The 22,752-nt window shown below is 47.6% G+C and overlaps 1 protein-coding gene across 2 annotated transcripts in view; it reads left to right on the top strand.

Annotated features, from left to right (window-relative positions):
• LOC123406188 (CLP protease regulatory subunit CLPX1, mitochondrial-like) overlaps nt 1-19,632 on the top strand; it is a 34,471-nt gene extending 14,839 nt beyond the window's left edge. The window contains exons 2-15 of one of the 2 annotated variants that reach the window (XM_045099660.1): nt 14,204-14,265; nt 14,407-14,507; nt 14,640-14,719; nt 16,653-16,703; nt 16,817-16,891; nt 16,971-17,048; nt 17,538-17,594; nt 18,122-18,192; nt 18,286-18,385; nt 18,481-18,585; nt 18,689-18,751; nt 18,818-18,940; nt 19,046-19,189; nt 19,296-19,632. In XM_045099660.1, the coding sequence (XP_044955595.1) occupies nt 14,204-14,265; nt 14,407-14,507; nt 14,640-14,719; nt 16,653-16,703; nt 16,817-16,891; nt 16,971-17,048; nt 17,538-17,594; nt 18,122-18,192; nt 18,286-18,385; nt 18,481-18,585; nt 18,689-18,751; nt 18,818-18,940; nt 19,046-19,189; nt 19,296-19,370 (1,185 nt within the window). In that variant the 3' untranslated portion in view covers nt 19,371-19,632. The remainder of the gene's footprint in view (nt 1-14,203; nt 14,266-14,406; nt 14,508-14,639; nt 14,720-16,652; nt 16,704-16,816; nt 16,892-16,970; nt 17,049-17,537; nt 17,595-18,121; nt 18,193-18,285; nt 18,386-18,480; nt 18,586-18,688; nt 18,752-18,817; nt 18,941-19,045; nt 19,190-19,295) is intronic. The other variant, XM_045099661.1, reaches the window with a different exon arrangement.
• The last annotated feature ends 3,120 nt before the right edge of the window (nt 19,633-22,752 follow it).

Raw genomic sequence — 22,752 nt, 5'->3', positions numbered from 1 at the left:
CGACTAAGTTTCCTTCCGAGTACTTGGGTCGCGGGCCTGCAGCAGAAGTACACATGGCCAACTCCCACGAAAGTCTCCGCCAAACTGGCTGGAACGAGCACGAGATCGGCGAAACATCCGGCGCTCGCCGTCCACCTCGCCGTTCTGCCAGTTGGCACACTCGGCGAAGCAATGTGGAGTTGTTCCGCACGCCCATCTTCAACTTGGTTGTCGCTGCCAAGATAGCCGATTCCCTTCAGCTGACTGATTCAGAGGCTGGCAGGGGGATCGAGCAAATCCGCGCACTGCTGCACACGGCGCGACAGCAAAATTCGGCGGTCTCCCAGTCGCACAACAGGATCCATAATAGTTCTGTTCATGCGAACACGCATCGGTCAGTTCACAACCCTGGTTCTCATCAGCGACATAGGGGAGGCAGCCGTTCCATAAATCCCGAAGATCGTCGCCGTTCACGCACCCCTCCGCGGGGTGGATCGGCGTTCAGTCGGTGACACTTACGACCCAAGGCCCGACGCGAGAGGGCATATCATCCAGCGGAGAGTCGACAGGGGCCGAGCCCACCGCGATGGTCACGACATTGACCGTCCGAGTGGAAGCAGGACCATCGTTTCTGGTCCCGAGTGTTTCAGTCGAGCCATCCGTTCGGCTGACATCCCTCCCAACTTCCGATTGGCGACAGTGATCAACAAGTTTACAAGAGAGTCAAAGCCAGAAACGTGGCTGGATGACTATCGAGTGGCAGTCCAGATCGAAGGAGGGGACGACAACGTCGCCATGAAGCACCTCCCTCTGATGCTCGACGGCTCGGCGCGAGCGTGGCTGAACCAATTGGCTCCCTCAAGCATCTATAGCTGGGCAGATCTGGCCCGATTGTTCGTCAGGACCTTCGAAGGGACGTTGCAAGCGCCCTGCTGGCCTCGTGGAGCTCCATCACTGTGTCCAGAAGCAGAATAAGCCCCTGCGCGATTTCATTCAGCGTTGGACAACCCTCTACCACACGGTGGAGAACGTCACAGAGCACCAAGCAGTCTTGTGCCTTCAAGGCAGGCGTGCGGTACAGGGATCTGTACCTGAAGTTCGGTCGAGCAGGCGACATCTCCATGAGCAAGATGATGGAGATAGCGGCACGCTATGCAAATGGCGAAGAAGAAGACCGCATCCGTAGCGGCAAGCACAAAACAGTCGCCGATGGAGATGGGAATAACACTCGGAAGCAGAAGCAGAAAGCTCCGTCCACTCCGCAGACAGAAACTGCAGCTGTTACCGATGCCAAGTTCAAGGGCAAAGGGAAGGCTCAGTTCACCTCCAAGAAGAAGCAGTTCAACAACCCCATCCTGGACCAGCCATGTCCGATCCACACGAAGATGGATGAAGAGGGCAACGCCATATATGTGAAGCATACCACTCGGCAATGTCGCCTCCTGATTCAGGGGTTCGGCGAAGGGCAACCGAGTGAAAAAGGCAATGAACAGGATGAGGAGGATCCGTTCCCCCAAGTCCATGCAACACTGATGATTTTTGATGACGTTGTGAGCAAGAGTCGACTGAAGCTGGTGAACAGGGAGGTGAACATGGCCACGCCTACCAATCCCAAGTTCCTCAAATGGTATCAGACTGTGATCACCTTTGACCAGTCGGATCATCCAGCACACGTACCCACCCAGGGAGACAGGCTCTGGTCGTCGATCCGGTGGTGGAAGGAGTCCGACTGCGCAAAGTCCTCATGGACGGCGGCAGTGGTTTGAACATCATGTACGCCGACATTCTCAAGGGGATGGGCATTCCGATGTCCAAACTCAGCGAGAGCAGCATGCAGTTACATGGAGTCGTCCCTAGACGAAAGGCCAAGTCACTCGGCCAGATCGCGTTGGACGTCGTTTTCGGCTACGACAAGAACTTCCGCAAGGAAAAGCTGACGTTCGAGGTGGTGGACTTCCAGAGCGCGTATCACGCAATTCTGGGCCGCCCGGCGTATGCGCGTTTCATGGCCCGTCCATGTTACGTGTATCTGAAGCTAAAGATGCCAGGCCCGAAAGGTGTGATCACTATCACAGGCAATCGACAACGGGCCGAAAAGTGTCTGCAGCAGGGATCAAGGATCGCCGATCAGCAGATGGCTGTCCTCGAGCTTGACGAGTATAAGAAAACAGTCGACCCCGCTGACTTGATGCGTGCGAAGAAGCCAGCTCCGGAGTCTGCATTCCAGTCGGCAGGAGAGACGAAGAAGGTCAGCATCCACCCGACGGACGACACCGCTGCCCCGACGAACATCTCCATCACCCTCGATCCCAAATAGGAAGCCGAGCTCACCCAATTCCTCCGTGAGAACTGGGACATCTTCGCATGGAAGCCCTTTGACATGCCAGGTGTACACAGGGAGTTGGCTGAGAACCGACTGCATGTGGATCCCACCGCTCGGCCTGTCCGAGAACGCCTGCGTCGGTCCGCCGCGCACAAGAGGAAGGCAATCGGAGAAGAAGTGGCCAAGCTTTTGGTAGCCAACTTCATTCGCGAGGTACACCACTCCGAGTAGCTCGCCAATGTTGTCATGGTGCCCAAGAAGGATAAGTCGCTCCGAATGTGCATCGACTTCAAGCATCTCAATAAGGTCTGCCCGAAAGACCGTTTTCCGCTCCCCCGCATCGATTAAATTGTTGATTCGACTGCGGGTTGCGAGCGTTTGTCATTTCTTGATGCCTACTCGGGCTATCATCAGATCCGTCTGTATGGCCCCGATGAATTAAAAACCGCCTTCATCACCCCATTCGGGTGCTTCTGCTACATCACTATGCCATTTGGTTTGAAGAATGCAGGAGCAACCTTTATGCGCATGATCCAAAAATGCCTCCTCGACCAGATCGGTCGGAATGTGGAGGCATATATGGATGATATCGTAGTCAACTCACGCAAAGGTTCCGACCTGCTGACTGACTTGGTAGAAACATTCGCCAACCTTCGTAGGTACGATATCAAGCTCAACCCCGCCAAGTGTTCATTCGGCGTTCCCAGCGGAAAGTTACTCGGTTTCTTCGTTTCCGAACGAGGGATCGATGTCAACCCCGAAAAGATCGGGACCATCGTCCGAATGGAGCGGCCGGTCAGAATACACGATGTTCAACAGCTCATAGGTTGCCTAGCGGCTTTGAGCAGGTTTATCAGTCGACTCGGCGAGAAAGCACTTCCTCTGTACCGACTCATGAAAAAATCAGATACTTTCGAGTGGAGAGATGAAGCCCAAGTTGCATTCGACGACCTCAAAGTCCTACTTTCCACCCAGCCGGTTCTTACTGCTCCGCTCAGTAAAGAGCCCCTTCTTCTGTACATCGCGGCTACAAATCAAGTCGTCAGCACTGTTCTCATAGTCGAACGAGAAGAAAAAGGCAAAGCATACAAAGTTCAGCGGCCAGTGTATTACGTCTCTGAAGTCCTGACTCATTCCAAGCAGAGGTATCCCCACTATCAAAAACTTATCTACGGGATTTACATGACTGCGAAGAAGGTGGCTCATTATTTCCAAGACCACTCGGTGTCTGTCGTTTCTGATGCTCCGTTGTCGGAAATCCTACACAATCGGGACGCATCGGGCCGAGTGGCGAAGTGGGCAATAGAGATGTTGTACTGCGACATCAAGTTCGAGGCCAAGAAAGCTATAAAGTCTCAAGCTCTGGCTGACTTCATAGCAGAATGGGTAGAACAACAGCAACCGACCCACATCTACTCGGCCCATTGGACAATGTTCTTCGATGGGTCCAAGATGTTGAATGGCTCCGGCGCTGGCGTTGTGATCGTATCGCCAAAGGGCGACAAACTCAAGTATGTGCTGCAGATACACTTTGATTCCTCCAACAATGAGGCAGAGTATGAAGCTCTCCTTTATGGACTGCGCATGGCCATCGCACTCGGCGTCCGTCGCTTGATGGTCTATGGCGATTCGGATTTGGTGGTTAATCAAGTGATCAAAGAGTGGGACGTCAGGAACCCCACCATGAGCACATACTGCAATGCAGTGACGAAGCTCGAGAAGAAGTTTGAAGGTTTAGAACTCCACCATGTTCCACGACTGAAGAACCAAGCAGCTGATGAGTTGGCAAAACTCGGATCCACTCGGAGACCAGTCCCGAGTGACGTCTGCCTCGAGCACCTCCACCTTCCCTCAGTTAAAGAAGATCCTTTCACAGAGGAACCAGTACAACCAAAGAGCTCGACAGATCCGACTGAAGTCGACGTACCTGCTGTGGTTGATTTGATCATGGAGATTCTTGCTGTCATCCCCGATTGGACTGTGCCGATCATTGCATACATCCTGAGGCAGGAATTACCAGAAGACGAAGTCCAAGCCAGGCAGATCGTCTGCAGGTTAAAATCGTTCACTGTCATTGATGGCCAGTTGTACAAGGAAAGCGTTTCAGGCGTTTTTCAACGATGTATCTTCCAGAGGAGGGACAGTTAATCCTGGAAGAAATTCACTCGGGAACCTGCGGTCATCACGCCTCTTCAAGGGCAATCGTCGCCAAAGCATTCAGAGCTGGCTTCTTCTGGCTGCAGGCGAACGAAATGGCTAAAGATATGGTCGACCGATGTGAAGGCTGTCAGTTCTACTCCAACAAGTCCCACAAGCCAACATCTGTGTTGAAGACAATCCCTCTTGTTTGGCCGTTTGCAGTATGGGGATTAGATACAGTCGGTCCATTCAGGACAGGCCAAGGGGGATACACACATCTGTTGGTGGCAGTCGACAAGTTCATAAAATGGATTGAAGCCAAGCCCATCAAGAAGCTCGACGCCCTAACAGCCATCAAGTTTGCCATTGGCTTCACCAAGAAACGTCAAACAAAAAACACGAGCCAAAATCGTATCAACAACTCTTTGGCAAAAGAAGAGCAAAAGATTCGATTCGAATTCAAAGTTCACCTAAGGATAGTTGGCTCGGTGTAGATCAAGCTTATCCACACCGAACCAAGAATGTGACAGCCAACAGAGTGGCCAAAGTTTCTTACAACCAACACTCGGTATACCGAGGTAAAAGTTTTCTCAAACGTCGTCAGGACTGGCGCTGGGGCTGGCAGGCTCTACGAACGTGTCGAGGTCGATCCCGTCGGCGATGCGGGTGGCGCTCTCAAGGAAGGTCTCCATGAAGTCTTCGAATCGAAGAATCGACAAGGAGCTTTGGCCTGAAGACGAGTCTCGTACGCTGTACCCATCTCGCAAGTTTTTTGCAAGTCAGCGCCAAGGGACAACAATAAAAATTCTAAGTTCTTCAGACCCCTGCCGACGCAAGCAGTCGACAGCGGTCTCGGAGACTACACCCAGTGGGTTCACTAAGAGTGACCCCACTGGCATGAAACTCAAACAGGTCCGCCCTATTGAGCTACATGATAACAAATAAGCCTATGAGGCTACTACTACCCGACCTGAGTAAAATTACTCTCGGGGACTCATCCAGTAGGTGCACTCCGAGTGCCCCAACTGTTAACATTCGAATAGATTAATTTTTGATCTGATCAAGTTAAAGAAAATGTGTATAAAGACAACTGCCAGTGCAAGCACTCGACAGAAGTCTCGGGGACTACACCCACTGGGTTCACTACGAGTGAACCCATTGCAAAAAATCATACGCTATCCGAGCACACCCAGTGGGTTACAAGAGGAAAGTAAATACTTACTAGCCCACTTACTCGGATATCGTCCAGCAGTTCTAAGCTTCGCTTGTACAAGGACGCGATGGAGTCGTACGCCTCTTGGCCTCTCCAGCCATCAGCTCCGCCTGCACCATGGCCCCCTTGGCAGCTCCCACCTGATCTTCCGGGAGGCGCTGGACGTTGTACTCGACAGTCGACGGGCCTGGCATCGTAGGAGGCTCCTGGGGCATCCCAAGGCTTGCTCCAGTCGGTTCAGCAACGATCGGCGCCGTTTCAGTCGGCGGCGCGACCATGGCAAGAGTGGTAACCGGTGGAACAGCCTCAAGGACAGGCACCGCAACTTGCTCGGACCTCCTCTGGTCGCCCTCCTCCACATAGATCACCTCTGAGGAAAACCTGACCGAACGGCGTGAGACCACAGGAAAAAGACAAGACCAAAGACAGAATTCATGATGCAGTAATATAAACTCTCGGAATCGCCACGACGCACCTGGCTGGGATGTGACAACGTTGTCCATGTCCATGGGATCGTCCCCTTGGCGTGCCGGAGAGGTGGCAGAGGTAGCAGCTCTATCGAGTGCCATTCATTCGACCAATAAGCAGAGATTCGATCAAATACTGAAAGAAGATAGAAGAACCATGCACTTACGTTGAGGTGACGGGAACTGTGACCCTCATCCGCGGCAGAGCCTTCCGAGGCTTAGATCCACTCGGTTTAGCCACCTTAGAGGGCTGACCCGCAGGTTCAGCAGCAGAGTCCCTGGTCCTCTTTGTGCTCCGAACGCTCGGAGCCACGAGAGCGGCTGGCGAAGCACTCGGTACCACAGGAGCAGCTGGCGGAGCTAGCGGCGCACTCGAGGATGCTGGTGGAGCTGAAGGAGCCACAGGTTCATGACGGCGCTTAGTCCGAGGCTCTGGCGGCGGAGGTGGCGAGTTCTGCTCCTCATCTGCCTATTCTTCTTCTGCGGACTACTCTTCCGTCTCCCCACTGTCGGAGACGTACTCGCCGCTCTCCACGCTGCTCTCCTGGCTGCCTTCCTCCTCCTCGGCCGGATTCCCGTTCGAGACGGGAGAAAACCAGTTAGTCCACTCCTGCACAAGATACAGTCAATGACATCAGACGTCAGCCAGTGATTCAAGAAAGCAATAAATCTAAGACAGTTGTGTGCACTCGACAAGTTGTACTCACTGTGTTTGGAGGAGGGTTGTCCGCCCGGAAGGCCTTCACTCGCCGAGCTCCTCTAGGGTTTTCGCAGGCACCGGTGATGTTGAGGACCCACGACGCCACCATCTCCCCGGTCACGCACTCGACGTTAGTCCGAGTGGAGTCCTCAGGCCCTGTGTAATGCCACATGGCGTGGTCTCGAGCTTGCAGAGGCTGGATACGCCGACCCAGGAAAACCTCCAGCAAATCTATGCCAGTGACTCCCCTTCGGACGACCTCTACAAGCGCATCGACCAGAGGCTGGATCTGGGTTTTCTCCGCCTTCATGAGCGCGAGCTGCCTAGGAGGAGCCGGCCGGTCTAAGCTAAAAGGAGGGAGTCCAGTGGTAGCATTCGGGCAAGCAACGTCCTGGCAGTAGAACCATGTCGACTGTCAGTTCCTAACAAATTCACTCAACTGCAGAGCAGGATAGCTACTTTTACTTTTCTTTTGGAAGCCTAAGCCTCCGCAGAGCTGGAGAAGGTGGGTCTTGTCATCCGACTGGCTAAGCCGTTTGATGGTTTGGGATCTAGCAAAGAAGATATGTTTGAAAAGCCCCCAATGGGGAGGACAGCCGATGAAACACTCGCACAGCACAACGAAGGCAGAGAGATGAACTATGGCATTGGGAGGAAAATGGTGGAGCTGCGCCCCGAAGTGGTTCATGATACCTTTGAAGAAGGGGTGAGGAGGCAGAGAGAAACCTCTGTACACATGGCTGAGCAGCAAGACGCGCTCCCCCTCCCGGGGCGCTGGCTCGATCTCGCCTTCCGCCGGCAACCTCCACGACTTGTGTGCAATCATCCCATGCTCCACCAACTCCAGCAGGTTCTCCTCCGTCACCGTGGAGGGGAGGAAATCCCCCTGGATCCACCCCGCCGGTAGCGTTCGCTGTCGCCGCTGGGCAGGAGCCGCCGCCTTCCCCTTTTTCTTCTTCGCCTCTAGCTTGCTAGTCTGCCCCTTTGTCACGGCGGAGGCTGCGGATCCGCGAGGGAGAAGAAGAAGGAAGGAGCTTGGGAGGCGCAGGAGGTGGCGAGAGAAGCGGGGCAGGCAAGTGCAAGATATCCGGCGAGTGTAACGAAAAAACCCTCGCCGCTGAGGTTTAAATAAGGTTCCGACTGGGTCACTGGCAAGTGGCCCCGAAATCTTATCCCCCGACCGGTCGCGGCGATATCAGTGGAGAAGATGAAGGCGCGGGAATCGAGGCGTCAGGTACTACTCGAGCGCGATGTCGTCATCCCCGCTGGGCGCGCGGCAACCGAAATTTGGGGATCCCGGAAAATCCGCCGCTGTCAGTTGATTGGTCACGTCGGAAGATACCACGGAAGCACTCGGTTCCCGACAGTTCGTTTCACAAATACTTCCACTCGGATCGTTGGACAAAGAAGACAAAATGGATCGAGGCAAGCAACGCCAAAGTCGCATCCGTACCAGTCGAATCCATACTTCAAACATCGCTTCGTCGTTCTAACCCCAATCCATTCGGGGACTAATGATGGGGTTATAGTCCTAGGGTAGGGTCATAGGCCTGCCCTATAAGTCCTACCCAAGGACTACCCTTCATAAGGGATAAGACCCTTAGTCAGTTCCGACTGACTTATGGACTTCCTATCATCCAGTGGGTAACAAATCCTCCACCATCCAGTCGGAGATGAGCATTCGGAATGTATCAAACTAACCAACTGGATTCCACTCTGTGCATCGTAACCCCCCTGGAGGGAAACGGTCGTACGTTTCCATGTGCCTTTATTAGCATTTAAGACATACGTTACCTGTAACGTAGGCATTTATTCGCCACTACTCCACCCCTGTGCACCGAACCGTTGTGGAGGGTAGTGCACTCTATATAAGCCGCCCTCCCCCACTGGTGCAAGGGTTCGCAATTCATTGTAATCCATATTCCACTCGACAACAAGCTCCCAGAGCACTGAGACGTAGGGCTATTACCTCCACCGTAGAGGGGCCTGAACTCATACAACCTCGCCGTAGCTAAGGCTCTGCCCATCCTTTCGTACCCTACACATCTACTGTCAGACTTATACCCACGACAGTCACCGCCACCGAACGCCACACCCCGGCTACCATGTCGCCCACACGACCATGGCCACTGGGCAGCACCAAGCCACGGCCTCCGCCCAAGAGCACTGCGTCACCAGAGGCGCCGCCACGACATCAAGACCTTGACACCACCTCACCCGAGACCTGCCGCAACTCCCAACCAAAGAGACGGGCAAAAAGGCCCCACCTTTCGCACCCCTGGGAGACCCCCAGCGCCGAGACCCAATAGGTCGGCCAGAGCTGGCCTCCATCGACCCGCCCTGCAGCCCGGAGCGCGGGACGAGCTTGGTCCTGCAGAAACGTGAGGGGGACGAGGTCGGTCCAGCCGCACGGTGCGCGAGACGAGCGATGGACCGCAGCTGGGAGAGGGCCAGCCCTTCGACGGAAGAAACGGCCGGACGACAAGGGAAGGGGTCGAAGGCCGACACAGACCGCCACCACCACAGTGCCAGTGCCTCCACGCCCTGGCCAGATCCGCTCGAAGCTCCGCCATCCCGCACCAGAGTAGCGTAGATACCAGCCACATCACCGGCGCCTTATTAGGGCCGCCGGCCACCCCAACCACCGCCTACCAACACCATCCACCGGATCTGAGCAGGGGATCCCAGACCCGCAGCCCCCGCCAACTCCAAGCAGAATAGGGCAGGAGGCCAGATCGGCCGCCAGCTCGCCCCAGGACACCGGAGCCCCGAGCCACACCGGATGGAGGGGAGGGGGCGGCGCCGACGGCCACCGGGCGCCGGGAGGAGGGTGGGAGGCAGGGCTGGCCCGACGCCCGACGCCACCGGGCAGAGGGGAGGCGCCCCACGAAGCTCCCCATCTGCGCGCGCGAGAAAGTTGCCCCGTCGCCGCCAACGCCATGCGGCCTTCGGCCGGCGACGCCCCCGGCGGCGGCGAGGGGGGAGGGACAGAGGACAGGGGAGGGGGGGTAGGGTTCCTCCCTGGGGCGCCCGCGGGAGCGCCTCGGCGTGGGGGGATGGACAACCAGCCGCCAACAGGGTTTAGTTTCCAGCTAAATTCGGCAAATCACCGGGGGCGCCCTTAGGTCTTTAATGCCTAGTCCGTGCGCTCCTCTTAGTACGCTCAGCACAACAGTTTTTGTGTCAGTTGTGCTGTGATAAAATTTGGGGCATTGCTCTCACGTGGGAACACAATTATGTTCTTTCCTACTTTTTTCTTATTTTGACCTGCGGGAGTAGTAAGAAGCTTACAGAGGGGAGGTTTGTGATGGCAAAAGCAGTTTGGAAATTTGAACTCCATGAAATGATGGCATGCAAGGAGGGTGTCTCCTTTACACCAAAATCCATCTGAATTTAGGGATTTAACCTATTTTACCTATTGCTTGATAATGAAAGAAAATTACTAACCAAGTAACGGTAATGAGCTAACCCAGCCCTAGTCTTCAGCTTCCCATGATCATCAGCTGCATTCGCACATAGATGCATTATCCTAGCTCTACTGTAATAGGATCTCAACAGACTGTTGTTGCTGTATTCCCCCTCGCTCTATTGTAATCTCTATAGACTACCCCATGAGGAAAAATACAAATCATCAAGTTCAGCTGAATACTTCTTCTTTCATGGTACCAGAGCTAGGATAATGCGGTCACCAAGAGCCTATGTGCTGTCTTCCTAGGCAACACACATGCAGTCTCCTTCCTGTCATAAACTATATACCTCAGCACCCTCAAGGAGAGCCATGTGGCACACATACATGCCTGAGAAATTCTGCTGCTGTTGCCATCATTGATTGCACTGTTTACGGCCAACTAGCGCTGTACATAAAAGGTGCCCGTTCCCTCTTGATTGGCAGATGGATGCACCCAACTGCACGTTTTACTTCTAAATACGAGGCAATAAATTTGCCCCCAGTCTCTAGCTCAGCGTTGCCAAGCTCAGCCCGAAGCCCGACATGTACACCAGAATTAGTTCGCCACGTTTTACACGTATATATAGAGGACAGGAAGAGAAAGATTGACCTGATTCAGCACAGATCAATCTTGGTCAGCTGTTGCTTTTTATACAGCTTAGTGCTGATAGGCATACAAGGAGATCGATACAGGTACACGCATTGTGTTCAGTTGTACTATATATGGTACCCAACTCCAATCTTTACACAATAGAATCCTATTTTGAATGGCTCAGCTTGGCCTGATTGAGGACTTCAGATGATTACCCACCTATTAGTATATTTTTTGCGGGAACGCTATTAGTATAATTAATCAGAGTTTTTTTGTGCAAACACACTGCATGAGATGTAAATCTTAATGCGATTCAGCATATGAGAGGCCTTGGTCACGGGGATCCTCTGTCCCCAATGTTGTTCATCCCTGTCATGGACGCTCTCAATAGCTTGATTCAAAAGGCCAGGGATGATGGCTGCTGCAGCCCCTATCTAGTCGACTACTTCGTCATCGTGTTTCTCTTAACTTCAGATTTGGAGCTAATCAAGGATATTTTACATGTGCTTGGGGGTGCATCTGGTCTTAAGACGAATATTCAGAAGAGTAGTGCTATACCAATCCAATGTTTTGTCGACGACTCGTCTGTCGTTCAGGAGCATTTGCCTTCTGAGGTTAAAGAGCTTCCTTGCAAATATATTGGACTGCTTTCGTCCATCAAAAAGTTAACAACAACCCAAATTCAACCTACCATTGATAGAATTGCTGATCAACCCTCGGGATGGAAGGTTGAAGTCATGACACGGGCTGGCTGAGCGGGTAAGGTCGTTCTCACCTCTTTGTCGGTGTATTTGGCTATGGCCATGCATCTTCCACCCCGGGCTTTGAGAGCAATTGATAAATCAGAAGGGGTTACTTGTGGAGAGGAAGGAAGGAGGCAAGAGGTGGTCATTGTTTGATAGCATGGCTGATGGTTTGCCGTTCCAAGGAGCTTGGAGGTCTGGGTAATCTTGATTTAACAATTTGTGGTTGGGCACGAATGCGATGGCTATGGCTGCATAAAACCCAACCAGACAAACCTTGGGACCAGGTACACTATACTAGTACATCCTTGTGTCAAGGCTCTCTTCTCCGCCACTATTATCTCGGTGGTGGGTAACACTCTTTTCTGGACGGGTGGTTGGAGGGGCAATCCATTGTTGATCTTGCTCTGCACCTTTTTGCCCTCGTCCCTAAAGCATTGGGCTGATAGCCGTATGGTTCATGGTGCACTGGTGGGATGTTGTTGGGGGCAGGATATTCAAGGCGCTCTCTTGGTGGCTGCTTATCTGAATATTTAAATATATGGAATCTTGTGTCTGAAGTGGAGATCCAGAATGACATTCAAGATAATCATTCTTGGAGATTTGCTGGAGATGGTTAGTATTCGGTGAAAACGGCTTACAAAGCGTTCTTTATTGGTTCAGCTGGTCTAGGACATTGGAGGTTGATTTGGAAGCCATGTGCCCCTAAGAAATGCCATTTCTTCCTGTGGTTGGTTGCCCATAATAAGTGCTGGACGGCTGTCTGCCTTTAACGGAGGGGTTTGCGACATTCATATTGTTGCCCATTTTGCGAGCAGGAAGAGGAAACGATTCATCACATCCTTGCCTCTTGTGTGTTTGCAAGACTTGGTCCCTCCTGCTCAGACATCTTGGCCTCCCTGACTTGGCGTCCCGATCACCTTCTGTTCATTTCTTTGATTGGTGGTCCAGAACCATCTCGACGGTGAGTCGGTGACAGGTTCTATGCAGGGTGGTTGGAACTCCTTAATCACTCTTTGTGCTTGGATGATTTGGAAACATTGAAATGACTGTCTTCAATGGGAGTTCCCAATGTCCAAAGGGTGCCACTGGCCATTAAAGATGAAGCACAACTTTGGTCCTTAGACTGATCACGGGAGAGTCTTGGTTGTGGTCATGGTATTAGTGCGGGTCATCTTTTTCTTGCTTGTGGCATGTCAGTTTTAGCTGTTTAGTGGGGCTTGTGTGTGTGTACTCTACGTGCATTTATTCTTAGTGCAATGATACACAGCTCTCCTGTGTATTCGAGGAAAAAAAGGTAAATCTTAATGTAGTTGAGATGATTTGATTGGAAATGGATTTTGATCAGCGAGTTTTTAGTGTTGGTTTAGTTTAACTTTCTCCTGAAGGTATCTGAGAACACTTGTATCATGGCTAGTACTGCTTCTATTCACGCTAGCACAGGTGAGATCCAGGTGATCTGAAACACTTGTCTCATGGCTAGTGCTGCTTCTATTCACACTAGCACAGGTGAGATCCAGGTGATCACTAGTTATGGGAGTGCGCTCAAAGGATATAAACAGGGTTTCACAAACAGAAAGGGGAATAAGTTGTCACTCTCCCTGTCACGTAAAAGAATACCATGAAACAATGACAAGGAACCAAACATGTTGCGTAGCCACAGCCCACAGCTGATCTAATGAAAGTGTTTGTATGGTTTTCTACTATTTTTATGCAAATTCACAAAGCACTAGTTGTTACTTAACGCTGATGGCCAACTATTATCTTACGAGAGGGCTCTTATGTGGATCCCAGCCAGTGCGCGATTCCATGGGGCGTGTGGAATGTGCCCATCGCGGAGCAGGTCACTAGTGTGGTAGGCTTGCGGCGTCTAGATCCTTGTCCACTTGGTCAATGTATGCCTGGAGTTGTGAGATGTGGTTTTATTTGAGCACAGCTTGAGCAAGCCGTTGAGATGCAGAGCTTGGAGGCGAAAGTAATGCGGTCTAAACCGGCAAGGATGCTTTGGTGATAGGAAGGGTTTTATCCTTTTAGGGAGGCCTTGGCATTAGTTTCTTTCCTTGTCAGAATCTAGTGACAAGGATTGCTCATGGAGGCATGAACTCGGCATTGACAACCACTTCATCTTTTTGTGTCCAGTGGCTGCCAAGAGCTTGGTAGTGCTCATGGAGAACCGGTTTCTGGCTGTTGCTATGGATATAGACCCAGGTGGATTTGCTCAACCACAGATCTGCCACCTCCAACAGCTTTCTACAGAAGCTGTACGGAAAACTGACCAAGAACGCTGGTGATTTCACCTTCAATCAACCTTGACCTGGGTGCACCTTTCCTTGATCTGTGCTATCTAACCAAATCTAGTGCAAGTTCCAATGTTCCATACACAATATAGAACAGCTAGTGTTGATGAGATTTGGCAATCAACTATTTGTACTGTCGGGTGGTTTTTCTCAATTGTAAGATATACTGTATTAGCCTTGAGCGGCAAAGGTGGCACCTAAATATTGATTTACTATAATCGGCATGATATGCTCAAGTTCTCCTGCTTAGTATTGTGTACTGCTTTGATTTTCTGATATGATATTACCATTTAAAATTGTAGGTGCTATCTGTTGCAGTGTACAACCACTATAAACGTATATACCATCAGTCTCTACAGAAAGGGTCAGTTCCATTCTACCACCTCAATTCTTTTTGTTTTGTTTATGAAATGAGTAAGGATATTTATTACTGCACCCACAGAAATTAGAACTCATGCATATCATTCAGCGACTAATTATGTGATGTATAAGCTAAAACCTTTAGGTCTGGAGCAGATTTGGGTTGTTCTGATGGAGAAGCTGATGGTGAAGACAATGTTGAACTAGAGAAAAGCAATATACTGTTAATGGGGCCTACTGGTTCAGGTAGCATCTGCAACTATCCTCAGTTGATGTGATTGGATGAATCGAATTCTGGTTTCTTCTATGTTGGACGAACTATAATAAAGAGAGTGCTCATCGGTAGTATTTTGTTTGCATGTTTCATATTTTTCACAGGAAAAACTTTGCTTGCAAAGACATTAGCTCGGTTTGTGAATGTGCCATTTGTAATTGCTGATGCAACAACATTGACCCAGGCAAGTGTTTCGCTATTCACTATGGTTTACATTCTGGAGGATATTGCAAGTGCATAATTATGGATAGTACTGAAACCGCACCTCATAAGTTGGTTTTAGTTCTACTAAGCCTAAAACCTTTTGATTCCAAAGTTTGTCTCCATAGCTCTAACTTCTTATTAACCCCTGCCTAATCATCATCGACTAGCACCACATCATCCGCAAAGAGAAAACACCATGGGATATCTCCTTGTATATCTCTTTTGACCTCATCCATCACCAAGGCAAAAACACAAGGTTTCAAAGTTGACCATTGGTGCAGTCCTATTTTAATCGAAAAGTCACTGGTGTTGCCATCACTTGTTCGAATACTTATCACAACATTATCGTACATGTTGTTGATGAGGGTAACGGACTTTGTTGGGATTTTGTGTTTCTACAAGGCCCATCACATGACATTTTGCGGTATCTTATCGTAGGCCTTCTCCAAGACAATGAACACCATATGCATGTCCTTCTTTTGCTCCCTATATCTCTCCATAAGTTGTCGGACCAAGGAAATGGCTTCCATGGTCGACCTCCCTGGCATGAAACCAAATTTATTTTGGTCATGCTTGGCATTCCTCCTAAGCGGTGCTCAATGACTCTCTACCATATCTTCATTATGACTCATCAACTTAATTTTAGGGTAATTTGTATAACTTTGGACATCCCCCTTGTTTTTGAAGATTAGTGCTAATATACTCCACCTTCATTCTTCTAGCATCTTGTTTGCCTGAAAAATGAGTTGAAAAGCTTAGTTAACGGTACTATTGCATGTCTCCAAGGCCTCTCCGCACCTAAACGGGGATACAATCATGGCCCATCGCCTTGCCTCCTTTCATCCTTTTTAGAGTCTCACCGACCTCAGACTCATGGATTCACTCCTAGATTCGTCACACAAAACGCCTGCTCGTATCATCAAAGGATTCACCCAGCTCAATGGTAGAGCTCTCATTCTCTATGTTGTCTGCACTCCTATCCAGGTGTAGGCGTCTGAAACAGTCTTTCTTCTCCTTGATAGCCTTCCACCACCAAGTATCTTTAGCTTCACTTCTATTTCCTCTGGTCACCCCAAACTCCTCTGAAGCCACCTTACAAATGCAAGTCGCCATATGCATCCACATATTGTTTGCATCACCTCCTTCCTCCCAATGGCCCTCGTTAATAACCCTCTCCTTAAAAGCTTGAGCTGCCTCCCCCCGAGCTTCAACCACTTTGTTCTAGCGACCTTGGGGCACTTATCTCGCTAGACATGAATCCAAAAGCGGAAGTCAGCCACCTAAAGCTTATGTTGAGGGACAACACTCTCTCCAGGTATCATCTTACAATCTAGTAAAGCATGCATGTCTTCTTTTCTCGAGAGGACGAAATCAATTTGGCTAGAGTGTTCACCACTACTAAAAGTCACCGAATAGGATTCTCTCTTTTTAAAGACATCTTCTCCTTCATGATTCCTGATGCCATAGCCAAAGCCCCCATGCACCCCTTCAAAACCTGTGTTAGATGAACCCATTTGGCCATTTAGGTCTCCTCCTATGAAGAGCTTCTCACCAATAGGTACACTCCTAACCATGTCCTCCAGGCTTCCCAGAACTCCCTCTTGGTATTCTTATTGTGGCCTACTTGCGGGGCATACGTGCTGATAACATTGAGAACTAAGTCCCCAACTACGAGCTTGACCAGGATAATCTGGTCCCCTTTCTACTTGAAGTCTACTACTCCATACTTGAGGCTCTTGTTGATCAAGAATTTCAAGATGCCTACTTCATTTCGTTGTGAGTGATTCAACTAATAAAAAATGATTAAATGCTGCGACCTGATTCCTTTAGGCATCTCTCTCTATCTCTCTCTCTCTCTCTCTCTCTCTCTACTTTGTTCAGACACTAAGGCTTTATTTTCTAACTTCCTGCAGGCAGGGTATGTAGGAGAAGATGTAGAATCTATATTGTACAAGTTACTTTCGGTATGGTTTTTGATTGCACAGATATTTAAACGAATAGGAGCTACCAGTTGTCTTAAATCTCACTATGAGTCTTTGAAAGTGAACTTTGGGTCTTATATTTGAACATTAACTAGGTGGCAGATTTTAACGTGCAAGCAGCACAACAAGGGATGGTGTACATTGATGAAGTTGATAAGATCACTAAGAAGGTCTGTCCAAATTAACTTATATTGAACATTTTTCCTTGGTATGGGTATCGTAAATCAGTTGGGTGCATTCAACATGTAGGCTGAGAGCCTTAACATTAGTAGAGATGTATCAGGCGAAGGTGTTCAGCAGGCTTTGTTGAAAATGCTGGAAGGCACGGTGAGTCATCTTCATTGACCTTCCGATGAAGCAGCATGTTTCTCTTAGCGTACCCAGTTACACAATAAATTGAAAGTTTGAATTTGCAAGCAGATATTGGCTTCCACTAGGATAAAAATGTATATCACTCGTAGATTAGTATATGCTGTTTGCTTTCGTACTGAAATTTATAGTGGTAGCTGAATGCTATACCTAGTTCTATTCATGCATTTCCTTTCTTTTGTTGTGTTTTGTGAGCTTCTATTTTGGAGCTTTAATAGTGATATTATTATTGGGTTTGCAAATGTATGGTCTGAGGCATCAAATATTTTTGTTTTACGTTAATCCTACAATGCACTAAAAAGGAACTCATTTGCTTCATTGATATGATGATATCATGTGATCTTTCTGGGATACTATGATTCTTGGTAAAAGACAAGATCATTTCTTGATAATTGTCTCTACATATGGATGTCTTTTGATATATTTTTCTAATGTGGTCATGTTTAGATAGTCAATGTCCCTGAGAAAGGAGCAAGGAAGCATCCTCGTGGTGATAATATACAGGTACCGTCAGCACAAAATTTGTATATATGACCTTCTTCCCCAAGAAAGCGTGCATGGTATGCATTTTGCCTGAAGATACAGTATCACACTGCGAGTACCTGTGTCCTGAATGGTAGCGAAAATAGAGAAAAATATGGAATTATGTGACCTTATCATCATATTAGTCCTTAGTAGAAAAGAGAACTTATTTGTTATGGATGCATACCATGCCATGCTGCTTTATACATGTGTCGTACTGTTTCTTTACACCCAGTGGCTGTGTCAAGAGGCAGGAGCTAGGACATGTGCTGTTAGTAACTTCTAGAGACTGATGCTATTTGTAACACTAGGTTTGTTCAAAAATCTGTGTGGTTGGAACCCCACAGCTTGCTCCAAGCGCACCACTTTTTGCACCACAAATGTCATATTAACTTCATTTTCCTAATTGCCTTCTACCATCTAAACCATGATCAACTTTTCAAGGCCTTCCTTGTTTATGGCAATGTAATCATGGTGAGCTTTAATTCTCTATTCTGCATGTCATACAGATAGATACAAAGGATATTCTGTTTATATGCGGGGGTGCTTTTATTGACTTGGAGAAAACTATATCAGAGAGGTAACATTGTTTTTACCTGTTTCAAAGTTGCTATCTTTGGTGTTTCCTGTCAGTCTTCATCTAAGGTGTATCCCGCCCCCTTTGTGTAAATAGGCGGCAGGATTCTTCTATTGGATTTGGGGCACCTGTCCGTGCAAGCATGAGGACTAGTGGTATTTCAAGTGCTCAAGTGACGTCGTCCTTGTTAGAATCAGTGAGCCAGATATTTTTGGAAGCCTTTGTTTCAGGGAGAATGTGAATGCATTTGCTCTGTAAAAGCTTAAGTGTTTTTATTTGGTTTTGTTTCAGGTTGAGAGTGGTGATCTTATAGCATATGGACTCATTCCGGAGTTCATTGGACGTTTTCCTATCCTTGTCAGCTTGTCAGCACTAAATGAGGACCAACTTGTTCAGGTAGATCTGTAAGAGAAAAAAGATCCTATTAGGGGGAAACCATATTTCTATATAATTGTTATTGAACTTATAATGGATGGCTAATACAATAATGTACTGCTAGGTTCTCACAGAGCCAAAGAATGCTCTAGGTAAACAATTCAAGAAATTGTTCAGCATGAATAATGTGAGTATATTTTCATTGGAAACATGCAAAGTGTTATCTGGCGTTTCTCTCACTGTTGGCTTTCAGGTTAAGCTTCACTTCACGGATGCTGCACTAAGAATAATTGCCCAGAAGGCAATGTGCAAAAATACAGGTGCACGGGGCTTAAGGACTATCCTTGAGAATATTCTCATGGATTCCATGTATGAGGTTCGTCCGATAGCAACTTTGTATTCCTTTTTCTTGAACTTACACATAAACTCAATGGAGCTGGCATTCAAACCATATATTCATGAATTTATGACTGCCTTGCAGATTCCAGATACAAAATCTGGAGAGAAGCGGATTGACGCGGTGGTTGTAGATGAAGGTGCAGTAGGATTGGTGGACCAACCTGGCTGTGGAGCTAAAATCCTTTATGGCGATGGTGCATTTGATCGTTATCTATCTCAGATAAAGGTCAGAATTGCTAACCTCAATCAGCATGCCTTTATTGTCTGCCTTGTGATATTGCCAAGCTCAATCATCGCCGCGAGTAATATTTTGTGGGCTAAAAATGCTGTAGGTAATGGGAGACGGAGCAGGAAGTGAAGTGGACGGGGATCCTGACCTTTCTTCGTCAAGAGCCATGAGCATGTGATTTCATGGTTCCTCTAGCTATATTGTAAACTGTAAAATCTGATCCTAGCTGTACTAATGTAAAGAAAGAAAAAAAACATGTGCAGTATCCATTGCTAATTCAAACCCCAGCTGTCTGGCCGTCCTCACGCCTTCAATAATCTATAGCAGGATTGGAAAGTGTATAGTGGAGCAAGTTGGGTGTCCGACGTGTGCGTGAAGGTGAGACTTTTTTTATAAAACTTGAAACACTGAAATGAAGGGGGTGAAATTTATCATGGAGATATGAAACGATGCCCGAATTATGCTGTATGTTGTAGTAGTCTTGCTTGGTAAAAAGAAGAAAGATAACTGAAAGCTTTAGAGACATGGAGTTTCAGCTCTTGAGCTCAATGTACTCTCGTGATCATAGAAAAATACTTCTTTCGTCTCATAATATAAGAGCACTTTAGAATACTTCTTTTGTCTCATAATATAAAAGAGTTTTTGACAATATAGTAGCCTTTTCGTTTTGAGGCTATGGTTTTGCTCCTCCACCACATCATTGCAAGGGGAGCTCCCCTGACACTTTTGACTCTGTTTTATTGGACCGTGGCTCAAAAAAAAAGTTGAATTGTCTTCGCCTTTATAAACGAAAATGTCCTGTGCTAAAAATGCTAAACAGTATTTTAATTTTACAAAAGATTACGTTTTATGGCAATAAACATTGTTGTACGTCTGTATGTGCAAATTTTTGTGAATGAAAAGAATTCCTAATGCTCTGCAAAATACAAAATCAATGCTCAAAAAAACTATTTCTGGAAGTATTTTGAAGCATTGTTTTTTTTTGTCCAGAGAGTTAGGAGTGTTCTTGCTTCCCAAAAAATTGCATGTTTCGATCAATAAGCAATGTTTATTGCAAAGAAAAATTATATTTCCTTGTTTCCCATTTCAATGTTCGTAACATGTGCATTTGAGCTTGGGAGTAGAAGAAGTTTTTGAAGCTTTAGATGCTCCTTTCAGAGTGTAGGAGACACAAATACAATCACACGCCTATTTATGCAAACTAGCCAAGCCTATAGTTGAGATCAAATTTAATACACGCATATGCATCATGGCCACCTGGTGGTGTCCTCACCCAAGATGCAATATTATCCTCGTCCACCCAAGATTGCAGTATTATCCTCATCCTCGTTCGATGGTCTCGATAGGGATAGAAGCGCATCTTGTCGTTTTATAAAAATGGTTATCGTTACAAGTACATGTAAAAATGAGATGAATATATGAAATTGGCTTACACTCGCCGCAAGCTAAATCATGTTCATCTCAATTACAATCATCCATATCACTCATCATACATAAAAATAGGGTCCGACTACACACGAAATCAAATGATAAAAGCGGTACCGGTCTGGATCCATGGTTGGAGCGGTTGTACCAGTCAGGTTGGATCTGTGGGAAGATTCGGGGCGGTACCGGCCTTGAACCGCTTGAAAATAGAAGTTTGTCGAGGTCGGAGCGGTAGTTGACCGGTTGTACCGGCGGACCGGTAGTTGACCGGTTGTACTTCAGTTCCCACGCTGGGTACAATTCCTCTCCATGTTTTTGGGGTCCATCTTGCTCCTTTCCTTCTCCTTGGTACCTAAGCAAACAAAGTATCTTCGTGTGAGGTAGTAGCCGTGTCTCAAGTGGGGTGAAGGGAAGTTCAACAAGGAGAGAGTTCAACTCGATTTCGATGGCTCTTGCACGGGCTCTTGTCATTGGACCTCGTGATACTTATGGAGTTGATGTAGAGTCCATGGGGATGACCGTAGGATGCTCCACACCATCCCCTCCCCCATTGGGGAAGATCCCTCCTCGGATCAAAACCCGCATCACGATGGAAATTGTAGATGTGGACGAGCTTGTAGTTGGACGGAGTTGAAGTCATGGTGCGATCAAAGTACTCCAAGATGTCTCCGCGATGGTGTACATGCAAAACGAGCAAACACAAAGTACACTTGGAAATACGATGGTTAGCGCACATAAGATGTACATCGATTAAGCATGAGTTCACCCGAGAAGATTGTTCATGACAAGTATCATGAAGCCTAGTAGAGTGACAGAGTGTGACATACAAAGTATTCATGTGATCAAGTTCATTATGTACGAAGTGAAAATTCTACCATTATGAAGTATAATGTCATATTGAGAAGGTTTATCAATAGCATGAACATTGCAATTATTACTCCAAATGAATGTACTATCATGCAATCGATGGTGTGCAATGTGGTCATTATGTATGAATAGTCCATCAAGGTAGATCACAACAAACTTGCTAAAAAGTGCACAAGCTCATATATCATGGATGACATGAAAAGACAAGATGCATGAAGCCATTCATAATGTGAGTCAAACCATTCATATTGAGCAAATTTGTTGGGGAAAGAATGTTTCCATTTAGCATGTTGGAAAACAAAATGAAAATTATTGGAACAAGTGTCCAAATGCATGTGAATGTACCCAAGGCTAATCATATGCACAATATATGTTGCTTCTCCATCCATGACATGTATCATGTAAATCACAAGGAGGAAACAACAATGGAAATATTGGCCATTCAACAAATGCGTGGAGAAATGACCCAAAGGGAATGATCTCACCGTAGGAAGGCTCCTCAAAATCTTGTTGTCGTGCATTGTGTACGTCTTCACATGACCAATATGACCCATGACGGCATCGCTCTAGGAATCCTTCTAACTGAGAGAAAATGACAAACACTTGGGAAAACAAACAAGTTTAGCATGAATGCAAACCTATCATTCATATGGTGAGATACCCAACAAGTGTATTCATCATGCCTATCATAAGAAGTTACAAAGGGATGTGGCATGGTATGGAAGCATAAGATGCGAGGACAACCAAAGACATTAAGCTCACTAAAACAACCATGCATCGCAAACAAGATGTCCAAGTCTCCAAAATCAATAAGCATATCATTGTTGCACTCACTACAAGTGATTATGAGAGAGGCAACTAATGGAGACAAGATACAATGATCAAAACAAATCATGTGAGAGGCATGCACGTGTATGTCATCAACCCAATGAAACGAGCAAATATGCTGAAAGTGCATTATATCGACTAGAGGGGAGGGGGTGAATAGGCGAATTTTACAAATTCATCACTAAGGAAATGCCTAGTGAGGAAAGTCCTGAGTCATGAACTGAGTGCAGCGAAAATAGTACTTAAACACATATGCAAAAGCAACTACAACTAAGTACTCAGAGTGAGTTGACGGTTTCGGTTTGCACATGTCACGTAAACATGATAAGCAGGTGATGAATAACTCAGGTGAAGAATTTGAGGTGAGGAATTCAGAGAAAGTCTTCAGTAAAATTCTTCAAACACTACAGATGAAAGTCATCAACATGCAATTGAGGAAA

This window comes from Hordeum vulgare, chromosome 6H (assembly GCF_904849725.1).
Source record: "Hordeum vulgare subsp. vulgare chromosome 6H, MorexV3_pseudomolecules_assembly, whole genome shotgun sequence".
NCBI lineage: Eukaryota > Viridiplantae > Streptophyta > Magnoliopsida > Poales > Poaceae > Hordeum > Hordeum vulgare.
The sequence above is the reverse complement of the archived record's forward strand: the minus strand, read 5'-3'. Positions and strand labels throughout refer to the sequence as shown.